The sequence below is a fragment of the Anguilla rostrata genome, chromosome 4 (genome assembly GCF_018555375.3).
Source record: "Anguilla rostrata isolate EN2019 chromosome 4, ASM1855537v3, whole genome shotgun sequence".
Lineage (NCBI taxonomy): Eukaryota > Metazoa > Chordata > Actinopteri > Anguilliformes > Anguillidae > Anguilla > Anguilla rostrata.
Genome location: NC_057936.1, coordinates 23,715,882 through 23,741,072, shown reverse-complemented (window position 1 = coordinate 23,741,072; position 25,191 = coordinate 23,715,882). Strand labels below are relative to the sequence as shown.

General features: G+C 41.5%; 3 protein-coding genes across 4 annotated transcripts; 2 read left to right on the top strand and 1 right to left on the bottom strand.

Annotated features, from left to right (window-relative positions):
* The first annotated feature begins 110 nt into the window (after positions 1-110).
* lonp1 (lon peptidase 1, mitochondrial) lies at positions 111-8,849 on the top strand. The gene is made up of 18 exons (XM_064331585.1): positions 111-781; positions 1,303-1,391; positions 1,489-1,608; positions 2,133-2,397; positions 2,610-2,671; positions 2,817-2,946; positions 3,914-3,997; positions 4,161-4,381; positions 4,611-4,749; positions 4,997-5,175; positions 5,273-5,360; positions 5,704-5,826; positions 5,912-6,028; positions 6,322-6,462; positions 6,737-6,902; positions 7,190-7,410; positions 7,677-7,841; positions 8,251-8,849. The coding sequence occupies exons 1-18, from the start codon at positions 203-205 to the stop codon at positions 8,398-8,400; spliced, it is 3,039 nt and encodes a 1,012-aa protein (XP_064187655.1). The 5' UTR covers positions 111-202; the 3' UTR covers positions 8,401-8,849.
* A 911-nt stretch (positions 8,850-9,760) lies between these two features.
* Positions 9,761-11,950, bottom strand: rpl36 (ribosomal protein L36). Its single transcript, XM_064331593.1, has 4 exons — positions 11,797-11,950; positions 11,118-11,212; positions 10,808-10,942; positions 9,761-9,896 (listed from the first exon to the last, which is right to left on the bottom strand). Exons 2-4 carry the CDS (start codon positions 11,208-11,210, stop codon positions 9,807-9,809), a joined length of 318 nt encoding a protein of 105 aa, XP_064187663.1. The 5' UTR covers positions 11,211-11,212; positions 11,797-11,950; the 3' UTR covers positions 9,761-9,806.
* A 594-nt stretch (positions 11,951-12,544) lies between these two features.
* lmnb2 (lamin B2) lies at positions 12,545-24,643 on the top strand. Of its 2 annotated transcripts, none has more exons than XM_064331587.1 (12): positions 12,545-12,977; positions 15,002-15,138; positions 16,543-16,699; positions 17,376-17,501; positions 18,431-18,601; positions 19,081-19,206; positions 19,569-19,789; positions 20,798-21,029; positions 21,281-21,388; positions 21,783-21,906; positions 22,081-22,175; positions 22,586-24,643. In XM_064331587.1, exons 1-12 carry the CDS (start codon positions 12,756-12,758, stop codon positions 22,625-22,627), a joined length of 1,761 nt encoding a protein of 586 aa, XP_064187657.1. In that variant the 5' UTR covers positions 12,545-12,755; the 3' UTR covers positions 22,628-24,643. The 2 variants fall into 2 exon arrangements, with proteins under 2 accessions (XP_064187657.1, XP_064187656.1); XM_064331586.1 differs by having other exon boundaries at positions 12,546-12,977; positions 21,783-21,902; positions 22,077-22,175.
* Positions 24,644-25,191: the final 548 nt, after the last annotated feature.

Here is a 25,191-nt window from a genome sequence, read left to right as displayed (position 1 = left end):
CGGAGGTAAAAAAATCAATCTTGTCGCCAATAGTTACCAACTTCCGTTCTGTGCTTCCCCCATATAAAATGAGTTGGTGTGTATTCCGCGAGTAAGAGGGGCGGGGTTTTAGCACTGAACTGACAGTTCATTGGGTTTTAGTGTAATCGTAAGCAAGTACTACCGGAAGTTTCTCTTTCTCGTGGAAAACTCGAGATACAATATGGCCACCTGCACGAGAATGTTGGGAGCGTGGAGACAAGGGTATAGGGACGGAGCTGGTACTTTATTTAGAAACAAACCCTGGGCATTAAACACAGGCACAAGACATTTTCTCCGGAGTGATGTTTTCGTTACCAGCGAGCAGTTGGCGGCAAAACGTTTGTATTCTACACATGGGGCTTCTAGCAAACCATCCATAGGCAGGGGCAGGTTTGGTAACAGTATTGCATCATTGACAGGAGCGAGGAGATTCGCGTATCCTAGTAAATGGTACAAGGTCTTAAGTGTTTGGGCTGGGGAAACAGATATAGGATGTAGAAATTTAATAAACTCTAACCAGAGAAGGTATCTGTTTGGCAACCGAGGGAGCGGCGGCAGTAGTTTTCCGGGGGAAGACGGAGAAGGGAGCAGCGGTTCTGGGGGAGAGGAAGCAGGGGACGGTGGCGATGGAGGAGCCGCATACGCGCCCCCACAAATGACGGCTCTGACACCAATGCTGGTACCTGAAGTTTTCCCCAACGTGCCACTGATCGCTGTCAGCAGAAATCCGGTTTTCCCTCGTTTCATCAAAATAATCGAGGTAATGAGACCTGCTGCATGAGTTCGTTTCATCCTTTTTTCAGTTAGCAAAGGGTAACTTGCCATAACCTGGGAGCTAGCTCGTGCAACACACTAACTGATGTAACATAAAGTTTGTTGGGTAATAGCCCATGGCTAGAATATATTTTCCGGCTACATGTCGTCAGCATAAGGTAATTTAGCTGTCCATACCGGCATATTCAAACCGCTGTGAATTGCTGCACATTTCATCATCCTTTTGCCAAGGTGTCTTGCAAGCTTATGAACAAGTATTGTATCAAGAATAATATTCTCTTCTAGCATAGCACCAATAAGACAAATTCGCGTATTGCAATGATCCGAGCTTCTGACATTATTGGGTGGCCATTATTATTATTATTATTATTATTTACGTTTTAGAGCTACCGTAATTGGACTGTCAAACATTTCTTACTTTTCCAAAAACTGTGTATGCGTAAGTGTACATTCATATACTATCGGAAAACTAAGGATACAATCTCTTTTTGGTTGCAATTATATCAGGTGAAGAATAAGCAACTGGTGGACCTACTCAGAAGGAAAGTCCGTCTAGCCCAGCCCTACGCAGGAGTATTCCTGAAGAGGGACGATGCGTAAGGATATTATGCATTCATTCGTCTATTAGTAACTTGCTTTGTTCAGGTTGATTAATTTTACCATCACATCTCCTATTCCTTCTCTCTTGTTCAGTAACGAGTCCGACGTGGTGGAAAGCCTGGATGATATCTACACCACTGGTACCTTTGTGCAGATCCATGAGATGCAGGACTTGGGTGATAAACTTCGGATGATTGTCATGGGTCACCGCAGGTAGATACTTTGAGATGGACTGGAGGGGTACAGTTCATACTGTATCTTAGTAGTACACATGTATAAGTAGCACTGCAAGTTTGAACACACGTATATTTAACTTTAATATTACAACATACTTTATTTTGTGTCAACATCTGCTTTATGGGGAAATTTTTAGCAACTTGTCATGCCTGAACACAATGCAGATTATGCTTTGCCCATGACGAAGTAGAGACAGGTCTCTTATTTATGTCCATAAAAGATACACGTTTGTAAATACAAAGGGCTCAAATTTAAGGGCACAAAATTCTGGAAACAATTAATGCACAATTGGTGTTTTGGAGCAGGCAAGATAGCAAAAAAAGGATGAACCATCAATTTAATTGTGGAGTAATGCATCCACAATTCCATTTGTTGACGTTTTTTACTTGGGATTAAGGATGATGCTGGGACTGGAGCTAGTTTAGGAATGGGGTGTCATTGTCTTATCTATTTTAAATTTCTTAGTGGAGCTGTCTTTAACTCTGTTTTGTTTTTCTTAGAATCAGCATCACCAGGCAACTCGCGGTTGACCTTGACGAACCCCCCTCTGGGACCCCGCTGGAGGCCGAGCAGTCCAAGGCTCCACGCCGCAAGCCAAAACGACGTAAGGAGGGCTCGTCACTGACTGATACCATGGAGGAGCGTGTGCAGGAGGCGGAGCTTGTGATTGAAGCTGTGACTGTGCCCCCCACATCTCCTGAGATACTCATGGTGGAAGTAGATAATGTGCAGCATGAGGACTTCCAGGTTACAGAAGAGGTCAAGGTATTGCCTGCCGTTCAATCATACGAGTCCCAATTATAATTTTATGGTTCTGTTTTATTCTGAAGTAACTCCTCCAATATGTAATAACTCATACAGGGATGGTACCTAAATTTCACTTCAGCAAATAAATAGACTCTGATTTTGACTTTCCTTTTTACTTTCTGTATAGTGAAGGTTAACCAAATAATATTTGGCTTTGCTTATCTCCCAAGGCTCTGACTGCAGAAATTGTCAAGACCATTCGTGACATCATTGCCCTTAATCCACTTTACAGGTACTATTTTTGATAAATGAATTCAAGTTCTATTCTGTACTTGAACTTAAATAAATAAGTAAATAAATACAGTATGCATGAACAGTAAGAATCTAAGTTGTACATCCTAAGCCTTATGTAACTTATGTAATTTGCATGTTCCCAGAGAGTCAGTTCTTCAGATGATGCAGGCTGGACAGAGGGTAGTAGATAATCCCATCTACCTGAGTGACATGGGAGCTGCATTGACTGGAGCAGAATCGCATGAACTGCAGGACGTTCTGGAAGAGACTAATGTAAGTGAGCCAGGGGGGTACCCTTATGACTGTTAAACTTTTTAAACTATGAAATATCTGTTTTTCCCCACATCGAAGAATAACAAAGGCAAGGAAGTAATGGCATGTAAGCACTGTATGCATGGCCGGCTTTACACGGTGCAATTTTTGTACAGCTTTCGTCCCTTGAAACTTTTGCTGCATTTGACTTGTATTGTGACTTGACTTGCCCCCTCCAACTCACTTTAAGCTTGTTTACAACAAGTTGCAAACATTTCAACTCTGTGACGCTAGTTTTATGCAACAGCCAAATATATAAATACAGAAAACGTATTGCATCAAAGCTTGTCACAGAGAGCCGACCCAGAGCCGACAGACGTTTACACTGAAATCGTTGAAAAAAGGAATGGACAGAAGCTACAAAAGAATAAAGTGTGAAATGAACCGCTGGTCTCTTTTGAGCAAGCAATCATTAACCCTCACACACTTAATTGTTTTGGACTGTACGTAGTCACCATCTTGTTGTAAATCAACAGGCGAAATTGCATAAATAGCCCTCTTCTGGTTTTCCAGTGCAGCCATAAACAACTCAGAAGTTCATACAAGTAATAGAATGGTAAATGGACTGCATTTATATAGGGGGGCGACATAGCTCAGGAGGTAAGAGCGGTTGTCTGGCAGTCGGAGGGTTGCCGGTTCGATCCCCGCCCTGGGCGTGTCATAGTGTCCCTGAGCAAGACACCTAACCCCTCACTGTTCTGGTGAATGAGGCATCAAAATGATACAAAATGACAACACAGTGTGGAATGTTTATATTGCATGAGACTTTATTTATTAATTATTTTTGAATCGTATTGTGTAACTGTCAAATTGCATGCGATTTCAGTTTTATGCAACTTTTTTATATGCAACTTGTTGCACGAAAGTTTCACCATGTAAAGCCAGCCTTACGAGTCACAGTCTGAATATTCTCCCTCCCGCACTGTAGATTCCCAAGCGGCTGTATAAGGCTCTGTCTCTATTGAAGAAGGAGTATGAGCTTAGTAAACTACAACAACGCCTGGGCAGAGAGGTATGTGCAGATTGTCGCTGCTTCTGATTTTTCCTCAGTGAGCCTCAGTGGATATCTTCAAGGTTTGGTAATGCCCCTTTTTACTGGGTTGTTTGTGATGGATCAATGAAAGGCAACTGTTTGTTGGTTGGTCCTCATGTTATGTTATCCCTGTGTACCTCAGGTGGAAGAGAAGATCAAGCAGACCCACAGGAAGTACCTCCTGCAAGAGCAACTGAAGATCATCAAAAAGGAACTGGGTCTGGAGAAGGAAGACAAGGATGCCATTGAGGAGAAGTTTCGGGAGCGGCTGAAGGACGGTGTGGTGCCACAGCATGTCATGGATGTCATCAACGAGGAGCTGAACAAACTCAGCCTGCTGGACAGCCATTCCTCAGAGTTCAAGTCAGTGGCCTTCCCCTCCCCCCTTCTTTCCTGTCTGCTTTCGTATTGTGCACTAGATAATATATTTGATCAAGCAGGTCATTTATTCATGTTCTCAAGGTTATAAGCTTTACTGGGTCACATTTCACTTCAGGCACTAATTACACCAAACTGTCCAAATGTATATTACTTTCTAGTAATATTGCTTTTTTTCCTTCTGTCTTCCATGATGGTTCTTGGATTTTAACAGTGTGACGCGGAATTACCTGGATTGGCTGACCTCTATGCCATGGGGCAAAAACAGTGAGGAAAACCTAGAGTTGAGCCGGGCAAAGGAGGTGCTGGAAGAAGACCATTATGGGATGGATGATGTCAAAAAGCGCATCCTGGTGAGCAGGTTTTGGGCTTGGTATGGCTTCAGTTTGATTAAATTAACAAAGTGAATTTTGTTTATCTTTAAGCCAAGATCTTAGTCAGTACCTGTCAGACTGGAACACGGGATTGAATTATTATTGAAGTCACTATGTTTGAACTCATTAAGGGATATTGTATTAGAAGTTCAAAAATATATTTGTAGGAAAACATACCCAAATGATAAAGTGGTCCAGTGATGTCCTGCATCTCCTTTTCACACAGGAATTCATTGCAGTGAGCCAATTGCGAGGCTCCACTCAGGGCAAGATCCTGTGCTTCTACGGGCCTCCTGGCGTTGGAAAGACCAGCATCGCTCGCTCCATCGCTCAAGCACTAAACCGAAAGTACTTCCGCTTCAGCGTTGGTGGCATGACGGATGTGGCCGAAATAAAGGGCCACAGGTGTGTATTAGTTCGGGTGCACTATCAAAAAGAGGTGCAATGCAGATTTTATCAGGAATCATTTGGGGTATTGCTTTTATTTCTTTGTGACGTGCAGGAGAACATATGTTGGTGCAATGCCTGGGAAGATCATTCAGTGCCTGAAGAAGACAAAGACTGAAAACCCCCTGGTGCTTATTGATGAGGTAATTGTTGGTACACAGAAGGGTAGGACACAAGGGAAATTTCCTTTCTCTGACAAGACTAGACACACTAGCGAAGACAAGTTGAGAAAAGTCAAGCAAATAACATTAGGTTATAATATGTCTAACATGAACATGGCAGACAAAGATTAACACGGATATTGCGATTCAAGTAGTCATTGTCGTTTGTTGACAGCTCTTAAGTATTTGGTTGGTTCTTCGTGTGTGTTACTGGAGTTGAAGGCTTAAGGTTAAAGTACTTCAGTGCCCATTAGGGCAATGCAGGAATAACTTATGAAAGTATGAAGTCTGAGAAGAGCCGTGGGCTGCATGTCTGTTTGTTCAGGTTGACAAGATCGGTCGCGGTTACCAGGGTGACCCTTCGTCTGCATTGCTGGAGCTCTTGGATCCAGAGCAGAATGCAAACTTCCTTGACCATTACCTGGACGTGCCTGTTGATTTGTCTAAGGTGTGTAGTCCACATAGTCCCCATTCATCCGTGAGCAGACAGTGTGGCAGTCACCTCACACAAAATCAAAACCGGTCTTTTCCAGGTACTTTTCATCTGCACTGCCAATGTGACTGACACCATCCCTGAGCCACTGAGGGACCGTATGGAGATGATAAATGTGTCTGGATATGTGGCCCAGGAGAAACTGGCCATCGCCGAGGTAAAGTTCACTGAGGAGGACAGGACTGTGTTTCCAACATGCACTGCTCTATAGACGTATAAGCAAGTTTACATTTTGTGGGTGCTATGTCAAAATGTATGAAAAGGCCTCTAGCAATGCAGATTCATAATGAGTAAATTCTGGATTGGTCGATCCACATATATTAGTTGCATATGCAGTTCATTTGTGAACCGGCTTTACTGTATGTAGAATGTTGACGTGTCAGTAACACATTTTGGGTCCAGTGTGTTGCTTTTGTGTCCCATCTCTGTCCTCACCCATCTATCTGACAGAGGTACCTGGTACCCCAGCTGCGAATTCTCTGTGGGCTGGATGAGCAGAAGACCAGCATTTCATCTGAGGCCTTGAACGTCCTTATCAGACAGTACTGTAGAGAGAGTGGTGTCAGGAACCTGCAGAAACAAGTGGAAAAGGTCAGAACAGCCCCACAGGAGTAATTATACATGACAGAATCAGAATCTTTCCGTTGTGAAAGAAAAAGCTTTCAGGCTTAATTCTAACGGCGTACATCTTAATATATTTTCACACAGTGCATTTGAACTTCCTTCCATTTCTCTGAATGTGGGTTCAAATAAAAGTGCCACTTGTACTTTCTACATACACATTTACACTTTTCCAAATCCCAGTGGACCCAAATGGCACCTTCTGGACAAGTTTATAGCGCACTAATGTTTCTCTTCTTCAAAGGTGTTCAGAAAGGCGGCATTCCGCATTGTGAATGGTGAGGAGAGCTCTGTGCAGGTCACAGTTAATAACCTCCAGGACTATGTGGGGAAACCCATCTTCACTGTGGACAGGATGTATGATGTCACACCACCTGGAGTGGTCATGGGCCTGGCATGGACAGCTATGGGTGAGAGATCAGTGAATGACATCGAGTTCATTAAGCATTTTTTATTGTTAAATCAGTCAAACTGCCATCGTTGTGAGAGATGAAAGCTGACAGACAAGTGCCTAAAATATCCAAAACTACATGTTGCATTCTTGTCGAAGTCGTGTTCATGAGTCATGTTTTAGTATTGCAGATTTTGAGGTTCTGATAACAACCTCTAAATAATACCCATACCTTTACTAGAGGATATATAAATTGTATGATACATAACTGCAGCTTTCAAGTGCTCTGCTTTCTATCCCCCATAGGTGGCTCCACACTGTTCATTGAGACGTCTTTGCGGCGCCCACGGGAGATGCGGGACAAAGATGGCCCCCGGGAGGGCTCGCTGGAACTTACGGGGCAGCTGGGAGACGTGATGAAGGAGAGCGCCAAGATCGCTTACACCTTCGCCCGCGCCTTCTTCATGAAGGAGCAGCCTGACAATGACTTCCTGGTGGCATCCCACGTACACCTGCATGTGCCTGAGGTGAGGAACATGAATGGAGTATACTTTTACAACACTGGTGCTTTCGGTACACTTTCGGATGCTATTGTGACAACAGGCTCACAATTGGGTTTTTTAAAGTCTGTTTATTCAACTTATAGAAATGTTACCTTCTTTCCAGTAATGTGAATGGATGTCGGACTGTTGTCCTTGTTCCTTTGATTAACAAGAAAATTGATTGAGATCAGTCCTAATGACTCTTACCACCTTTCTGCTCGTCCAAGTGTGTGATGTCACTGTCTCCTCAGGGTGCCACTCCTAAGGATGGGCCAAGCGCAGGATGCACAATTGTTACAGCTCTGCTCTCTCTGGCCACCGACACACCAGCACGGCAAAACGTGGCCATGACAGGGGAGGTGTCTCTAACTGGCAAGATACTACCTGTGGGTGGCATTAAGGAGAAGACCATTGCTGTGAGTCAGTGGGATGAAAAAAGATGTGGTGCTAACAGTTGGTATCTGTTCTAATTGGAGCTCTCCTGTGACACACTACAAAGGTGTAGTAACAGGCTCAGTAGGAACTGTACACTTCCAGTTTTTCTCATTGAATGAGGAAAATAGTTCTGTAAATTGGTATATACTGGGTTAATCAGTGTAACATTAAGAATATTCACTATATGTGTTATTGTAAAAGGTTGTACCCCTGGGTTATTTTTTTCTGACACAAGTCATTTTACACATTCTGTTTGAATTTTTTTTTTAACAAAGTGTAATTTAAGTTGGTTGCAAATCTTGTCAGGGGAAAATGGGTTAACAGTTTAAAGGTATTTGTCTATTTTTATTTTTTTACTAACCTGCAAATCGTCACACTCTCCCTTTGCAGGCAAAGCGAGCTGGTGTGACCTGCATGATTCTGCCTTCAGAGAACAAGAAGGATTTCTCTGATCTCCCGGACTTCATCACAGAGGGCCTGGAGGTGCACTTTGTGGAACAATACCACCAGATCTACAACATTGTTTTCCCCAGACAGTGACCCCTATGGTCTTTGGTATGTCACCAGTACTGATGCGATGTAGGCTTGAGCAGGCACTCTGTGCCTATGGTGCTCAGTGGAATCACCTGGAGGGAAGGAATCCTGGAGATCCAGTACTTTGAACTGGATCACTGTGTATTCGCTTCCCATTGCCACCAAGTGAATTCTGCAGGGTGTACATTAGCTCAGTTTTTTTTTCCATTGCTTGTGGTTCCACACCATTGGTGGGCTTCAAAACACCATGCCTGATTGAGCTTGGGCATGTGGACAGCCAAAGTGGACCACAGTAAAGAAGAGAACCGTCTTTAGATGTGTATATGAGCAGACTGTAGAGGGAGGGTTGCTTAATTCTGAAGACCACAAATCATGGATCCAGAAGTACTACGGATCAAGGCATTGCTGCTAAGCAGCCCAAATTAACGAAGAATTAAACTTTTTTTTAAATGTAATGTCTGATGCTGTTTATTTTTAGAGAACTGAACAAACATATAACTTGGTACTCCCCCCTCCCTCCACTTTTTGAACTTTAAAAGCTGACCATTGTATTTTGTGTAAATGGGTATCAAGACCTTTTTCTGGTTCAAATGTATGTCCAGGTGTCACAAGTGCAATTTGTATAAGTTGATTCATACATGTTAGAATCCAATCCAAATGTGTGGCCGCAGATCCTTAAAATGTTAAATGGTCTAAAAGGTCTTAAATTTAAGGTCACTAAAATACACATCTTGTCTTCATCTTCAGCTTACACATCAATTTAATTGTTCTCCACAAAGACTATAAATGTACCCAACACTGTCCATATGCACAGTTCAAAAAATGAACATCTCTTTCCAGAAAGCCTGTGCCCTGTAAATTGTTTTCCCTGCTGGGTTATGACTAGACTGAGTTACCTAAAATGTAGTGGGCATTTTGTCAGACCAGCTTAAGCGCCCCAAAACTCAGGACCATACCAGTGCCAATTAGAAATTTGCCCTGCTCGGTAGTGCATGCTATCTAACTGCCTGTAGTATCTTCTAGGTAGGGTGAAATGAACTGAATCAGGTGCACCTTGCTTAATGGCATAAGACAAACTCTTCAGTTAACCAGGCACATGGAGTCTGCCTGCAGCAGCTGTAAGTGGCATCTGTTGGTTCTAATCTCCAAAATACAGAGGATCATGCACAGGTAGGGCAGGCCATACTAATGGTTAAGCATTTTAATTTTGCGGAATTACCATTATTTTTTTTAAATTGCGGTTTGTTGTGAAACTTGATATACAACTGGCATTGCTATGAACATCCAATAAAAGTATGTCAACATTACCTGGTCCCCCTTAAAATGCTTTCTAGATGAAAATCAATCACAGATATAGAGAACACAGTTGTTTTTGAAATAGAAATATTTATTTTTTCCCCAGTACAACAGGCTTACTCCTTCTTGGCAGCAGCCTTTCTCATAGCAGCCAGGACATTGCTGAGCTCTTCCCTCTTTCTCTTTGCACGGATGTGAGTTCCCACCTGCAGATTCAAGGATGAGCAAACTGTCAGACAGGATGTATTCTCCATTCCCCTCATCATACTTTTAAAAAGCTGTGGTCCGCTAGCATGCACTTCTCTATGGTCTTAAATCTACCTGCATTGTGCCCTTATTGTTTAGAGCCCCAAACACCCTCTGACAGCAACAAGCACTACATTTTGTAAAGGTTACTGTTCTGATGCATAAGAATTGCACCCCTCACCCTCCCATCGCAAAAAAAAGCAAACTGAACCTGGGTCCCAAGCCTCCATGCCGTTAACACTGATAGTTTGAGATCCAGTTACAAATAAAACCTTAGCATGTGCAAGATGTGTTATATGCACTTAAGTCTGTGCCTAAAATAGCGATAACACAGGGTGATGCAAAACCATTTATATCAATCATCTTAGTCCTTAAAACTTATTCCTGATCACAAAAATAGAATTTGACCACATATATAAAATCCAATTGAAGCAAGATAGCTAATGTATACTTTCCCAAATTAGACAAGCGAATGCGAAACCATGGCGATGAGCAAAAATGCTTCCCAGAAAAACTAGACCAGGGGTCTCCAACCCTGGTCCTGGAGAGCTACAGGGTCTGTTGGTTTTTGTTTTCACCTTAAAATCAGGACCCAATTGAGACCCAAGACACCAGGTGAGTTGAGTTAACAGTCAACTGCTCTAATTGATTCAAGAAGTGGAGAGTCATTATGAAAACCAGCAGACTCTGTAGCTCACCAGGACCAGGGTTGGAGACCATTGAACTAGACACAGGAATTTTAGACATGGTCTAGCCTTGCTGGACCATACTGCTAGGCAGGTAAAACCATAAAAATCATTGAATCTGAGGGTTTCACAGTTTAAAATCAGCCATCTGATGCTGTGGTTAAGGAATCAAGTTGGTAACATACCCTTTTCTTGATGAACTTCAGTGCACGCTTGTCCTTGGACACTTTCAGCAACTCCATTGCCCGCCTCTCGTATGGAGCAAAACCACACACCTCACGAATCATGTCGCGCACAAACTTGGTCTGCTTGGTCAGGTGCTGAAGAACAACATAAACAAAAGTCAATTGACAGTTTTAGATTTGATTTTTGCTGTTCTTATGAAAAAAGTGAGTAAGACATGATAGTATTTGGCCTTGACAGTGGGACTTCATGACAATGATTTCACTACATACATTTAAGATTTCCCATTAGAGCCCCATGCCAGATACTCACCCCTCTCCTACGGCTGTGTTTGGGCTTGGCCACATTCTTAGTTACTGGGTGGCCTTTATTAAGGCCAACGGCCATAGGGTACCGAATTGCCATGCCTAAAAACGAGAAATTTTACAACATTAACTTAATGCCATCAGTACCACAAAGCCAGAAACAAGCTGGGGCTAGCATAGACTACACCTAACTTAAGACACCAACGAGGACTATAGCTATGGCATATAAAATGAAGAGCACAACCACAAAATGATTTCGATGCTTTCAGTTAGCAATGGTAATTGGTTAACTATAACGTTGTCTACCAAAGACTGATTAACCTAAGACCAGCTGGCCGGGACATACAGCTTACACCACGAATGTGATAATACAGATTTAAAAGGAAGCACAGAAATGCTTCTTATCCAAGCCTCTTGTGCTAAAATATTAAGTTAATAACGACTTCATTTCAGGAACAAATTCGACATGGTGCAAGAATGGCTAATGCCGCTAGCAAAAGCCTGCTGATGTTTCTCATGGACAGAAAACACTGAAGTCGTATCGTGATTATTATAAGATATATTAGGCTAATATTTATCTTTGTAATACGGGCTTTCTAGCAACAATGCTATTTTGCACTAAACTGAGAAGATGCCATTGATTTTAGAAAGATTGTAATTTAAAATCGCTCGCCCATTTTTCTTACCTGCTTTCTCTAATGGCGGATTCACCGGAAGGACCGTACAGAGCCTGCGTGCTGGGTAATCCGGGTTTTTCGGAGTGTTTAAAAAAGAAAGAAAGGCATACAGCGCCTTCTATTGGTTGGGATTAAATAAAGCGCATAAACCCCAAACTGTACAGAGGCATTGGAGTTGTGTTAAAACAAACGATTTCGTTAAATCTCTGTCTGGATGTTTTTTTTTTATTACATGCAAATGAACGCTTGTATGCATTAAACATATTTTTGCAATTTGTGACTTAGTAAAACACACTTGTTTTAGCACGTCTGTATCCTAAAAGTATTTGTTAAAATGTGAAAGTCAAAGTCAAGTATTTGTCAAAGTGTGAATTGAATTATTATCAGAAAGCTTTCCTTCAATAACATATGACTTAAATTCATTAAGATCTATGTATAAAAAACACAATTCTGGCAAATAACAGACGCCAAAGTGCATGCGCTGATATGAAACTCTGAATAGTTATGTAAGGTCAATTCTTTAGAAACATGCTTATGATGGGTAAGAGTTTGTTTAATGCAATTAACAGTATAAAGAATAATTCATTTTGTAAAATGTCTGTAGATGTTCGTGAAACAATGGATATTTTCATATATTTCATTAGTGGCTTTCTTCCGCCTCATATCTTTACGGTAATTGTGAGAGGACTACAACTACCAGAGAATGTGGGCAGCGCGTTTTGGCGCGGAAGGCGTGATTAACGGCCATCTTGCTTTGGCAAGCTCTTTCAAATGTAGTAGACGGAATTTACACAGCGCGGGCGGAGTTTAGGTTCCCTATGTTGAGCAGGCGGCTAACGAATGAATTAAGATTTTAAGAAGTCATACTGCTTTTCACGTTAAAACGTACATTTAGCAGATAAACAGCTTTATTTGCTTAGTTGGAAGCAAAGTCGTGATTTATACTTAAAATTTAGTACAAAATTGTGATGGCGACTGCAACACCCAGCCGCTCAGCCACCGGGAGTGCTCGGGCGGCCGCGACCACCCCGCTCTCCCCGACGCGTATCTCGCGCCTGCAAGAGAAGGAGGAACTAAGCCATTTAAACGATAGGTTGGCTGTTTATATCGACCGTGTACGATCGCTGGAATTGGAAAATGACCGTCTTATGGTGAAAGTCTCCGAGAAGGAAGAGGTCACGACCCGAGAGGTAATTTCGCTGGTATTACCTTGCTAGCGGTACTTTTTGTTAGCTGGCTAATTCACATGCTCTGACCTTGCTGCGAGTTTGTTCGCGCTAGCCGATTGGGATTGTGCGTTATGTAGCTACTTCAGCTAAGATACGTTAGCCAGCTTCCGTCAGTTGGTGTCATCTATTACTTGGATTCAAGCTTATTTATGTCTGGATGTTAGCTAGCCCCATATTTCGCCTGGCGTTACTGGCTAACTTTGAAACTGGCTAGCTGTAGCTTTTCGTAACACTTTCGACTTGATTACGTTAGCTGCTGTGCTTGGTTAGCTCATTGCTTCCCTTTGCTGGGGCCGTGCGTTATACCGCGTTGGTCGCTCGCTAACGGTACTAATAGGCAGGTAATGTATTTCGCTAATCGTAGTTTGCGATATACTAGCTATGTAGCTTATTAGCCGTTAAACGTGTCGGGAGTTAGCACTACCAAAGCGACGGTAAGTTTTATATCATGGCCGGCTTGCGTTACCCTTAACACGACACTCATGAACGCTGTTCGAAATTGCGCGGCATCGTTGGGCGATGATAGTCGGCACTTCGTCAGGCATTTTACTGTTCATTGTATTGCTAGCAAACTGGGTAGCCAACATCTTAATTTCTACTGTTGTTTGAAAACAAGTCGGATTTTATTGTTGGGTGATATTAACGTTTTTGCTTTCCTTATGTTTTTCCAAGCTTATTTATGGAACAGTATCGATGGCGTTATTAATTTTCCTGATACTAGTTATTAGTACCCAAGCTTAGTTAACATATCTTATTTCGTTGGTTTTCATTCCGCATGTGGTGTTCATTGTAACCAGATGTCAAACTAACGTAGCGTTACAGTATAACAGTGCAGTTATAATTAAATTGTTTTAAAAGGAAATTAGCTATTGGTGTTTTAAATCCAAATACAAAAGGTCAATGTTTGTTTGTTTACATATTGATAGTGTCTCCTTAATTTTAATTTAAGAACTTTTAACTTCCGTATATCAATTCCAGCTCTGCGGAAAACTCTGTTGTCGCTTGTCTGGTAACCAGATGCCCTGCTTGCTGGACTAACGTAACTTACCTGATATTATTTACTTACGTTATTATATTAATTATTATTATTATTATTATTATTATTATTAATAATAATGGAATATATTTTAATAAAAGTAATCAAAGATTGGGTGAGCTTAGCTTATTGCTTCCTAATTGTTTACGCGGTGGCGTAAGTTCCTTGCGGGAGTTTTACGTTGCTGCACAGTGTAGAGAAAATGCAATGGAAACAAATCGCGATTGATGGGAACTGAAGCTTTCACTTTTAAATCTGGTCTCCCGAGTCTGGGATACTTGGGATTCACCACTGACTGTGAAAACGGAGGCCAGAGAGAGACCCAGCCCACTTTCCAGTGGTGGAGAGGGTTGGCCTTAGTTAATGGTGAGCAGACGGGGAGAGGCGCATTGCCCGAGAAGGGGGCGGCATTATTCAAAATTTGAATTTTGGACTGTTGATCGAACTCCTGTGCATCAAAGCAATAGTAGTATTTGTTTCCTTTGACCAAACCTTTGTCTCAAACTCGCCAGTCTATAATTTCTCTGCTGAGATCTCCATTTGATTTAAATGCACCAGATGTATGATATTGTTTTGGATTGATGTCACATTGTCAGTATATGAAAGCCGTCATGCTTAGAAAGTCTCTACATGGCTGCATGCTGGTGTTTCAGCTGCAGATTATACTGGATTATTATCTTTTTCGAACACATCCACATTTATTAAGTTTAATTTCACCAGAGTTCCCATTTAATTTCTTTGTATCTGAATCAAAAGGTTGTTGTTATTATTTTATTTATTTTTTGAGTGAAAGGTTGCATTTCTCTTGACTAATTTCTGTGTTTTAGAGGGCATTTTATTAATGTGAGGAAATTTAACCTTGCAGCAAATTGACCGAACGGGAGGGGCATGTGGTGCAAATGACTAGACATGACAGTTAACTGATTGGTGCTCTGTCCCCTCCCTCCAGGTAACTGGGATTAAAGCCTTGTACGAGTCTGAGTTGGCGGATGCTCGTCGCATCCTAGATGAGACCGCACGGGAGAGAGCCAGGCTGCAGATTGACCTTGGAAAGGCCAATGCTGAGTTGGAGGAGGCCAAAAGGAAGTGAGTAATGTCTTCATCTGGAGCTGCAGGCTTGGCTTTTGAAATGGTCCATTTTTGATCCCCATTTTACCCCCTTCTGCCCATGGAATGAGGGCTGAAATCAACATGGTGGCCCTTTCCGTTCAGGAGAAACTAATATAACTTGTGCAGGATAAAGGGCACAGTGATGCATGCATACAGTACAGTGTTTTTATAGTTTATGAAATCATGGTCTATGTGTACTTGCATAGATTGTTTACAATTGTATAATCTAGTATTTGTGACTTCTAACATTTTTTGCATGCAGTGTAAATAACCAAATATTAACAAATTTGATGAATTTAATATTTATTTATATTGAATTTTATGATATGCCATAATACATTTCTGTATTATTTTTATATTGTGATTGTAACCATGTAAAAATGGTTCTGGTTTTGAATATGAATATGGATTGCTCTGTTATTGTGGAAGAGTGCACTCCGTATGTCTCTCCCAAGCAAATTATGTGGTTATTGTTTTACACACCGGACTCATTGACGGAAGTCATGAGGGAGAGACTTGGAATTCCAATTTGTGGAATGCATAAATTTAGTCTGCGAGGGTCAGAGTGTTCTCAGAGTGTCACATTCTTTGGTGTTGAAAGTAATGCACCCTGAATATGAAGTCAGTTTGAAACTTGTGATGAATCTGAGTGGTGTAGGGTTTAAAAAAAAAAAAAAAAATTTTTTTTTAATTTTATACTGTTCTTCATTCTTCCTGATGGTGGTGTAAATGGAAGTGTTGAATGACATTCAGATTTCAAATTGAACTTGTGGCTGGAGGCAAAGCACTTGTGGACTGAATTAAACAGAATGTGTGACAATGCTTTGAAAGTATAACATGGAGTACAGTGATAAAATGAATTGGAGGGAAAAGCTTGACTGTGTTTACCACTGTTTACTTTGTTGCTTAGGAACCTCTGCAGACAGGAAGTGTGGCTTGAAGTGCTGCATTTTAGATGTATGGTTGCTGTAGTAAAGTCAATGCATCGAAAATAAACATCCTCGTGTTGTATCCATGCGTTTGTGCCATATCCATGGTATTTTTTATCGTTAAAAAAAAAAAAAGACATTTGTAGTGCATTGTCTGTAATGTTTGTCAGGTTGTGTGGGTGCATGGTTGGAAGTTGGTTGGAGGATGTGGTGAGGCTGGTGACATGCAAAGGGCTTGTGTTGAATCACATCTTCTGACTAATTGGGGCACCTCCGTCTTTGCTGTAGTCATTTCACGAATAAATCGGGTGATGGTGGTTCTTATAAACTGTAAACGTGCTTCAGGTCTTTGTAACACTTGCCTTGGTTTTTTTTTATTTTTTTATTTTTTTTTAATCTGTGATGCAATCAGTCAAGGACACACTTCTCTTACTCTGCTTTAACTCTCCAGCTTTAAGAAGAAAGATGGGGACCTGGCCGTTGCCCAGGCTCGCATTAAGGAGCTGGAGGCTCTGTACAACAAAAGCGAGGCCGCACTCAACACCGCGCTGAGCGAGAATGGAGCCCTGGAGGCCGAACTGGCTGACCTTAAGGCCCAGCTCGCTAAGGTATGGGCTGCTTTTTTAATCGGGCCTCCTTCTCTGAGTTTGTGGGTGTGCGGCATTGGAAAGATTTATAGGGTAGATAAAGAACAGTATAGTAAATTCATGGCCATGGTAAGAATTGGATACTGGGTGTATACCGTTACGAGTTTTATTTTAAATTTTTAAAGCAAGAGTATTCATAAGTGGTGGTGTTACTATACAACTTGATTATGACACGGTAGAGATGCTGTGAATGATATGATGCAATATGATTTATCTTAATTTATAAAAATATGATATAGTTAATGACAATAAATCGCGACATGATTATCTGTGATGTGAATGTGCCCATTAGATTTTACATCCCCCCACACTCCTCCCCACTGAACCGACATTCAAGAGATAATTGAAATAACAAACAGTGTAACATTTAAAGTTAACACGTTTTTTTAACTTCAGTACGTAAGTCTGCCTAAATGAAAGTTTGCGATATATCGGCATGCGAATCGATTCATACAAGTCACATCAATGTGGTTGTATTGTAACATTTGCGTTGCGATGCATTGATGCATCAGTGTTTCGGCACACCCCTCTAGTGGGGAGCTTTCACACACGAGCCCGGTTATTTATGACGCTTGGTGAAACGTGACTCAGTTTGTATGTTTATCAATGGCTGTATTGATGTCACATGTTTTGACAGGCTGAGGATGCGCATGCGGTTGCTAAGAAGCAGCTGGAGGCGGAGACTCTGATGAGAGTGGACCTGGAGAACCGCTGTCAGAGCCTGTCCGAGGAGCTTCAGTTCAGGAAAAGCATGTTTGAGGAGGTTTGTGTCTAATTTGTGGCGAGTCTCCTGGAATCAGATGACGGTACCATGTGATGGTTTTGAGATTGAGAGTGCTGGCCATTGTGTGACATAACTGGAACATGTGCAATGTTGAAGTGTGAGAATATGAAATACTTTTTTTTTCTTGTTCATTTTGTGTTGTGAGGAGGTGAGTGTAGGATGGTGTGGTACCATTGGATTAAAGCTGAGGAATTGCAGTCGTACAAGTTAGGGAACAGTTGTTACTCTGCTTGGATTGAGATTGAGCTGGTTGAGGAAAATACATGAAAATGCCACTCTATTCAGGTATTAGCTTACTTATAATTAGATTATGCAACTAATGTTGTGTTCTTTAGCAACAATTGTTTAGCATATTCCCCATTTTGTATTAGACAGATATTTGTAAAACTAACACAAATCAGCCTTTAAGAATATTTTGCTGTTGATGTACTCTTAACAGTGTAATTCCACATGTTATGAAAATTCCCTTGTTATATAATGAATGGCAGTACACCCTTTCTGGGAAATGTTTACATTGTGAAAAGAAGTAGCTGCGTTAACTGTGGGATTTTAAGAGGAATTAGCTCTGTAGTTTAATGCTGAGCCCAGATGGCTATTGCAGGTAAGCACAGGACAGGAAAAAGTATGTTGTGGTCACAGTCGGAAATGTTCTGTGCCAGAAAAAAAAAAATCCCACTCAGGGCTCCAGTGAAGCACAGATATTGTATTTTAATACTGCATTACTGTATGTTAATTAACCCCTTTAATGTGTATTATTGATGTCAGATTAATTGGATAAGCAGTGCACTTGGCTATTACTTTCGTGATTTTGAAAGGCAGCATTCAGATGGGGGGTGGATTAGCCTTTCTGGTCCTTATGGGTGTTATTGAGTTACTAATTCTCGGCGACACCGTGGGTCCCTCCGCAGGAGGTACGCGAGACCCGCCGTCACAAGGAGAAGCGCATGGTGGAGGTGGACAGCGGGATGCAGCAGGACTACGAGTTCAAGCTTGCACAGGCACTGCAGGACCTGCGCAGACAGCATGACGAGCAGGTCTCCATCTACAAGGAGGAGCTGGAGCGTACCTTCAAGGCTAAGGTACTGCTAACAGCCAGGAGAAGGCTTTTAATTTGTACTGTTCCTAGAAACAGGTAAAGGTACATACAATTAATAGATTTGAACGTGCACACACACACACACACACACACACACACACACAAACAAACTTCTGCCCACTGTTTCTTGACAATAACAAACAGAAACAGGAAGAATTTATTGTAATGTCTTCCACATATCAGAGATAGGAATTGTAACCATGTAAGCCTAAGAAAGTTAATTTCAGGCTTTAAATTACACCAAACATTTTATTGTGCCTCTGACATATCCATATCTCAAGCTATAACAGAAGTTAGATAAAAGCGCTTTGCATAGTCATTTGTAACTGCTAATCTCATGCTTAGACTGTGCACAAGGTGGTGTTCCTTGTGATTGTGTATACATATTGGCATTAATTCCATGCAGAGGAGTGAATCTCACACATGTATAATGCTGTTCCTGTACCTCCCTGCTCTCCCCAGCTGGACAATGCGAAGGTGTCGTCGGACATGAACGACAAGGCTGTGAGCACCACGCGGGAGGAGCTCCGGGAGGCCCACGTGCGGATTGAGAGCCTGGGCTACCAGCTGTCCGCCCTGCAGAAACAGGTGCGCCCCTCCGGGGTTTGAGTGCTTTCTTCCTGTCTGTGGCTCTGGAGGTGTTTGCTCACAGTGTGAAATGTTCTTTTGTAAGTCGTTTTGACTGAGAACATCTGAAATGACAAATTGTGTTTGTATACTGCACCATACCTTTATATAACTGCCAAGCTCTTACATTTGGGTTCATGTAAGCAAGGATGTTGACTTGTTTCCTGTATTTTATGTATGTATAAATTCCACTAGCTAGCCCTCACCACTAAAGACAATGTGCAAAGTAAATCGTTTTACTGTTCTGAATAAGCTGCCCTTCATGGCCTCTTTGTTGTGTGTGGCATCTAAGCCTCTGTTTCCTTGCATTTATGTGCCTGCAGGCCGCCGCAGCGGACGAGCGCATCCGCGAGCTGGAGGACCTGCTGGCCAGCGACCGGGATAAGTACCGCCGGCAGCTGGACGCCAAGGACCGCGAGATGGCCGAGATGAGGGACTGCATGCAGCAGCAGCTGAACGAGTACCAGGAGCTGCTGGATGTCAAGCTGGCCCTGGACATGGAGATCAATGCCTACAGGAAGCTGCTGGAGGGGGAGGAGGACAGGTGAGGGAGGGTCTGCATACTCGCAGTCAGTGAGGATCAGTCACCTCTCACCAAACCGAGGCGGTTGACAGTTGTGCAATTTTCGGTAGCTGTCAGGTTAATGCATGTGAAAATGCCATTTTCTAGCAGGTCCACCTGTTAGAATAGCACACATTCCTTATGGTGTGTGTCAGCGTTTTCAAATTCCTGCACATGCACTGTACTTGTTCAGTCTTGTTTAAATGTATATTTATGTGTTTCATTTCTGGGTACAGTACAAATTTTCACATCGTCCTGTGGAGTAGGTGTAATGTCTCAGTGGTATGACATGGAAACGAGCACCTGTTTGTGTGCTTGGAATGTCCTGGTCTTGTAACATCTGTGATTTACTCTCAACACAGATTAGCACGATGTCAGCCTGACAGTCCTGTCATGAGTCTTTTGTTCCCTTGTCACATTGAGAATTTGTCCTGTTGAGACAATTTTGCAGTCTGCACTGATCACACAATTGCAGTGGTCAAGAAGATGCATATAATTCAACATAGTGTATCAGCCCAATTGGTGTTATCACATGCTTTAAAACTTTGTTGCAGGAATATTTTACTGACTTCAGTATATTATAAAAGGCAAGTTTTGAAAAACACCACGGAGTCCATATTACTATTTTGATGAAATTTGCTTGGGTGTGTGACCAAAGGTGATGATTGAGCATCATGCAGTGATGATCATGCAGCTTCATCATTGAACAGTGACAAAATAATTAATTAGGTCAGACTCAGAGAAGATGTTGGCAGCAGGCATATAGACCAACCTGTTTGCCACAGATATTTTCTTTCCTTCTTTTTATTATCTCCGTGTCCGATTTCACGTATTGTTGAATGGTGTCATCATACAAGTTTCTGAGTAAGCCATCTGCTAGTTTGTCTTCATAGAGATTCATTAGATCTGTAGAGATGGACACAGTTGAGTCCGTCATACAGGTTGCAGAATGGTGAAGACTGACATGCCCCCTCTCCTCCCTTCTCTCAGGTTGAAGCTGAGCCCCAGCCCCTCCTCCCGCGTTACTGTATCCCGCGCCTCTGCCAGCAGCAGCTCATTGCGCTCCTCGCGCAGCAAGAGGAAGCGCGTGGAGGTGGAGGCGGCGGCCATCAGTCTCCCAAAGATCCAGATCAGCCAGGAGGCGGAGGCCACCGGCAGCATCACCATCGAGGAGATCGACCTGGAGGGAAAGTCTGTGACCCTGAAGAACGACTCTGAGAAGGTGCGGCATCGGCATCGCTCCTGGGACGAGTGCGGTTGCTGAAAGTGCAGACGTGCATTCTGTTTTCATAGCAGAGACCCTTTGCTAAAGTAACAGGGCCTTAGGGTGTAATTAGGATGCCAGCTTGATTTAAGAAAATATGCAGGAAAATGAACTACTTTGTACCTCAGTGTTTTTATGTTCCCTGCTTCCATTGACCTTGATTATGTCATTTTTATTTATTTATTTTTTTTGTTTATTTATGGATGCAGGATCAGCCACTGGGCAACTGGAGACTGAAGAGGCAGATTGGAGAAGGAGAAGAAGTGACCTATAAGTTCAGTCCTAAATATGTCCTGAAGGCTGGCCAGACTGTCACAGTAAGCAAACGCACTTAGTGTGAATGAACTTCTATTTCTGTACATGATTTATGCATCCTGTTATTTGCACGTTTATTTGTTGTACAAAGCCTCTGGATGTGTTGCAGTATTTATTGGCTAAGTATGATATGTTATCTAATACTGATATCATCAATAGCAGTTCATACAAATGTGTATTGCTCAAATATCGAACAGCATTGTCCTACTGCTGTAATTATTAAACCGGCACTGTTGTTCCCTCCACATTTTGTGAGACTACTGCCTTTATATAGCATACTGATATATACAGTATACAGTGTTTGTATATGTGTGTGTTTACATGTATGCATACATATAGACTTGCATACTCTCAACTCCACCCCCCCCCCCCCACCACTTTTTTTTTTTTTCCCAGGTCTGGAGTGCAGATGCTGGAGTGTCCCACAGTCCCCCCACAGACCTGCTGTGGAAAAGTCAGAGTTCCTGGGGCACAGGAGATGACATCCTCACATACCTGGTCAACTCTGATGGAGAGGCAAGTCCCTACCAATGCAGAGCCAACTTTTAAGAAAGCCAGGGCAATATAGCACAGTGCTGGTGTTCCCGTTCTTGGGGGAATGTTCTCCAGCATGTGGCTTCAGGTGGAACATACTGGAAGCAGGAAATTGAGAACCTCTGGTCAATGGTGGCTGTTTTTGCACTGTTCCAGGAAGTGGCCAAGAGGTTTGTGAGTAAAACCATGGTGGATGTGGAGAATGGAGATGATGAGGATGCAGACTTTGGGGAGGAAGATCTTTTCCATCAGCAGGTAAAGCCTCCTTTTGATGCGCAGACTTCCCTAAGTTGGCCTGCCTGCTGTTCGGGTTCTCATGCCACTTGAAAATGTTTAACTCTTGTACTTAAAGGTCTTGCGTGAATGTTTTTGTCTCCCATCTTACTTTCTCAAATAGTGCGTTTTGATTAATTGGTTGTGCTGTTTAACACTTAAATGAGTGGTTTTAAAACTCGGTCCTTGGGCTCCTCTGTGTATGCTGGATCTTATTCCAACCACAATTGCAACCCCCGAGTTTTAATGACCTGTTAATTTTTCTTAATTAGGTACTTTTCATGTTTACAAGGATTATTCACCTCTTACGCCACATTGTTAAAATGCCTTTATGCCTTGAAGAGTAATGCTTTTGTGGCTGTGTGCAAATACTATGCTTTTTCTTATTTCAGGGAGATCCAAAAACATCATCCAGAGAATGTTCAATCATGTGAAAGCAGATCTTCAGCATTGTTTTTCTACAATTGCCCTCCCCCCACCTCGAGAGCCACCTAAATATTTTTGTACATTTCAACATTTTATTCAGTTTTGGGGATATTTTAAAATCCTTTTTCTTCCAAAGCAAATTAATCTGCCCAGCTTTTTGAGTGGACTTGTTTTTAACAGTCTTTTAATTGTGAATGGTAGCTATGCTTAAATTTAAAAGATTTTAGCCAGATTTAACCCCACCCCCCTGAAGGAATTAGTTTACCTCTAGGCACTGCATTCAGCTGTCATTTCTAACCAATCAAACGTTAATTAGACAGAAGTGACTTCTGGGACATCTGAAGGAAAGCTGGACAGAGTGAATGAAACCGTTGAGCTTGCCTTCTACACAGGACCGGGCCCATTCAGAGGACCCCTGCGACTGACACCGTTGAAAAGCACTGCAAAATTTGTGGTGTTAAATATTTTCTCCTAGGCTTACAGTTGGAGGACTTATGCAATCGGGTTGTCCTTGAGGCCATTTTTATTGTAAATGTCTTTCTATAATGAAGGCATACTTCCACATTGTGTCTCAAATATGTCAAGCATTCTAACACTGCATTGCAAGGCAGTTTGCCTCTAGGCAGTCTGGATATAGCAGATGCTGACAGCACAGCTGTAAAATGCTTATTTTTTTCCCCCTTCAGTTAAAAGTCACATTTCAGGGGGAAATTTTGGTCATTTGTGGGGTTTTTAAGTTCACAACATTCCAGTTCTTGTCAGTTTCCTTTCTTAAAGGATGTGGTCATATCTGGAGCAGATGAAAGCACTGGGCAGTTTAAACGGTGGCTTAGGGATATATTTTTTAATTTTTATTTTAGTTCTTTAAACTTTGCGGACTTTAACTGACAGCCATTACATAGAAGCTCAATGTAGTGTCTTATTAGTTTGGCTTTGCTCATCTAAACAGGGTGGAATCATCAGTAGGCAGTCTGTGTATGGTTGATTGGCTGAAATTTTAACTAAAATATATATTTTGTTCAGGTTCCATATTTCCATTCATTCAGCGATTCAAATACAACCATAATGCAGACTTGAATATGTAGATTTGATCAACCTGTAATTGTTATATCAGCACTCCAAATGTAACATTTAAGACTGAAATTACACTTTCTGTTCTAAAGCAGAATGTTAAGATGCTTTTTTTAACAAAACATTTAACATTTTCTAAAATGTTAAAATGCAGTGTTAAAATGCTTTTTTAATATAAAAATCTAAAGCATCTAAAATGCCAACCGCATATGTTGAGGCAGTGCTTCATATTGGCTACAGTGGTATATATCAGAAAAAAGATACTGCTATAAATGTGATAACATGGCTTAATGCCAAAGATCCCACTTAAACATTGAATTATTAATCAATGCAGAATTAAGTGCATGGGTATAATTAATGCTTTTTATATTTTACAAGAATGTTAACCTGACTAAGAGTCCTAATTTGCTCTGATTAGTGTGCAACACATCTTGCTTTTTTCATCCCACGTGCTGGTAGAAAGTCTAAAAAGGCCATTTGGATCTATGTTAATGGCACATAAGCCTCCTCTATAAAATGCATTGTTGGGTTGGTTGTTTTTAATCCAGTTGAATAGGCCAGTGTTATAAACGACTCATGAAGTACATAGTATGGAATTAGATTTGCTTTGACTATTGCAACATTTTAACTTAGCTTGACATATTTTAGGGAGGAGATCCCCAGTAAATGCATCTTTCCACCCTGTTTATGCTAACATTTGTATGTTCTCTGTTCTAATTAATCATGAATTTATATCTTTGTAAATGTAAAATTGTGTTTCTCAGACAAGCAGTTATGCACAGAATATTTTTTTTTTTTGAAAATGGACAAAAACATGAACATCTGGCTGTAATTTTCAGTAGTACGTTCCTGAAAATAAGATCCAGGGTTATTTAATACTTTTTTTTAGGTTTGCATCTATGAATGTATGGTTGTGCCTAGAGTTTGAATAAAGGACCTTTAATGAAGGCTAATATTTTCACATACAATTATAATGGCATCATCATGGTAGATAACTGGGGTTGCAGCATGGTTGTATTTTTTCATTGTCCAAAGAAAATGGTATATGATTGTCAAACAGCTGCACCAGTATGTCATGGGCCTTGGATCCTGCTTGCAATAAACAAGACCTTTTAGGATAAGACCTCAGGGCTTGAAAATTGAAAGAAACTGGGGATTTTGTTTCCACAGTATATAGTATCCTAATGAGGCTGCAACTGACTTAAATGGGTGAACAGGACCATTCATTTTAACTTTACAAATTGGATGCATAATTGAACTTGTTTATTGCAGGTAGCAAAACCTTAACCTTAAAATGAATGCAGTGCAGCTTTCTTTTTCTTCATAATTCCAACATTGGGCTGGGAAACAGAATTTCTTTCTTTTTTTGTATGTCTTCAAATGCAGTGCTTTGCATTCTTAAATGACTTTAATAGAATTATGGTATATCAAAATGTGTTTACATAAATGTGAGTATTTTTGCAAATTGTTCTCTAAAGATGGTAAAGTTTAGGTCACAAAA

Coding starts and splice junctions, on each gene's coding strand:
- lonp1 (XM_064331585.1), top strand. CDS start 203: ATGGCCACCTGCACGAGAATGTTGGGAGCGTGGAGACAAGGGTATAGG. Junction 6,903..7,189: donor CCTGGCATGGACAGCTATGG/GTGAGAGATCAG, acceptor TATCCCCCATAG/GTGGCTCCACACTGTTCATT. Junction 7,842..8,250: donor TTAAGGAGAAGACCATTGCT/GTGAGTCAGTGG, acceptor CTCCCTTTGCAG/GCAAAGCGAGCTGGTGTGAC.
- rpl36 (XM_064331593.1), bottom strand. CDS start 11,210: ATGGCAATTCGGTACCCTATGGCCGTTGGCCTTAATAAAGGCCACCCA. Junction 10,943..11,117: donor AACACAGCCGTAGGAGAGGG/GTGAGTATCTGG, acceptor GTTGTTCTTCAG/CACCTGACCAAGCAGACCAA. Junction 9,897..10,807: donor TGAAGTTCATCAAGAAAAGG/GTATGTTACCAA, acceptor TTGAATCTGCAG/GTGGGAACTCACATCCGTGC.
- lmnb2 (XM_064331587.1), top strand. CDS start 12,756: ATGGCGACTGCAACACCCAGCCGCTCAGCCACCGGGAGTGCTCGGGCG. Junction 16,700..17,375: donor TTAAGGCCCAGCTCGCTAAG/GTATGGGCTGCT, acceptor ATGTTTTGACAG/GCTGAGGATGCGCATGCGGT. Junction 18,602..19,080: donor AGCGTACCTTCAAGGCTAAG/GTACTGCTAACA, acceptor TGCTCTCCCCAG/CTGGACAATGCGAAGGTGTC.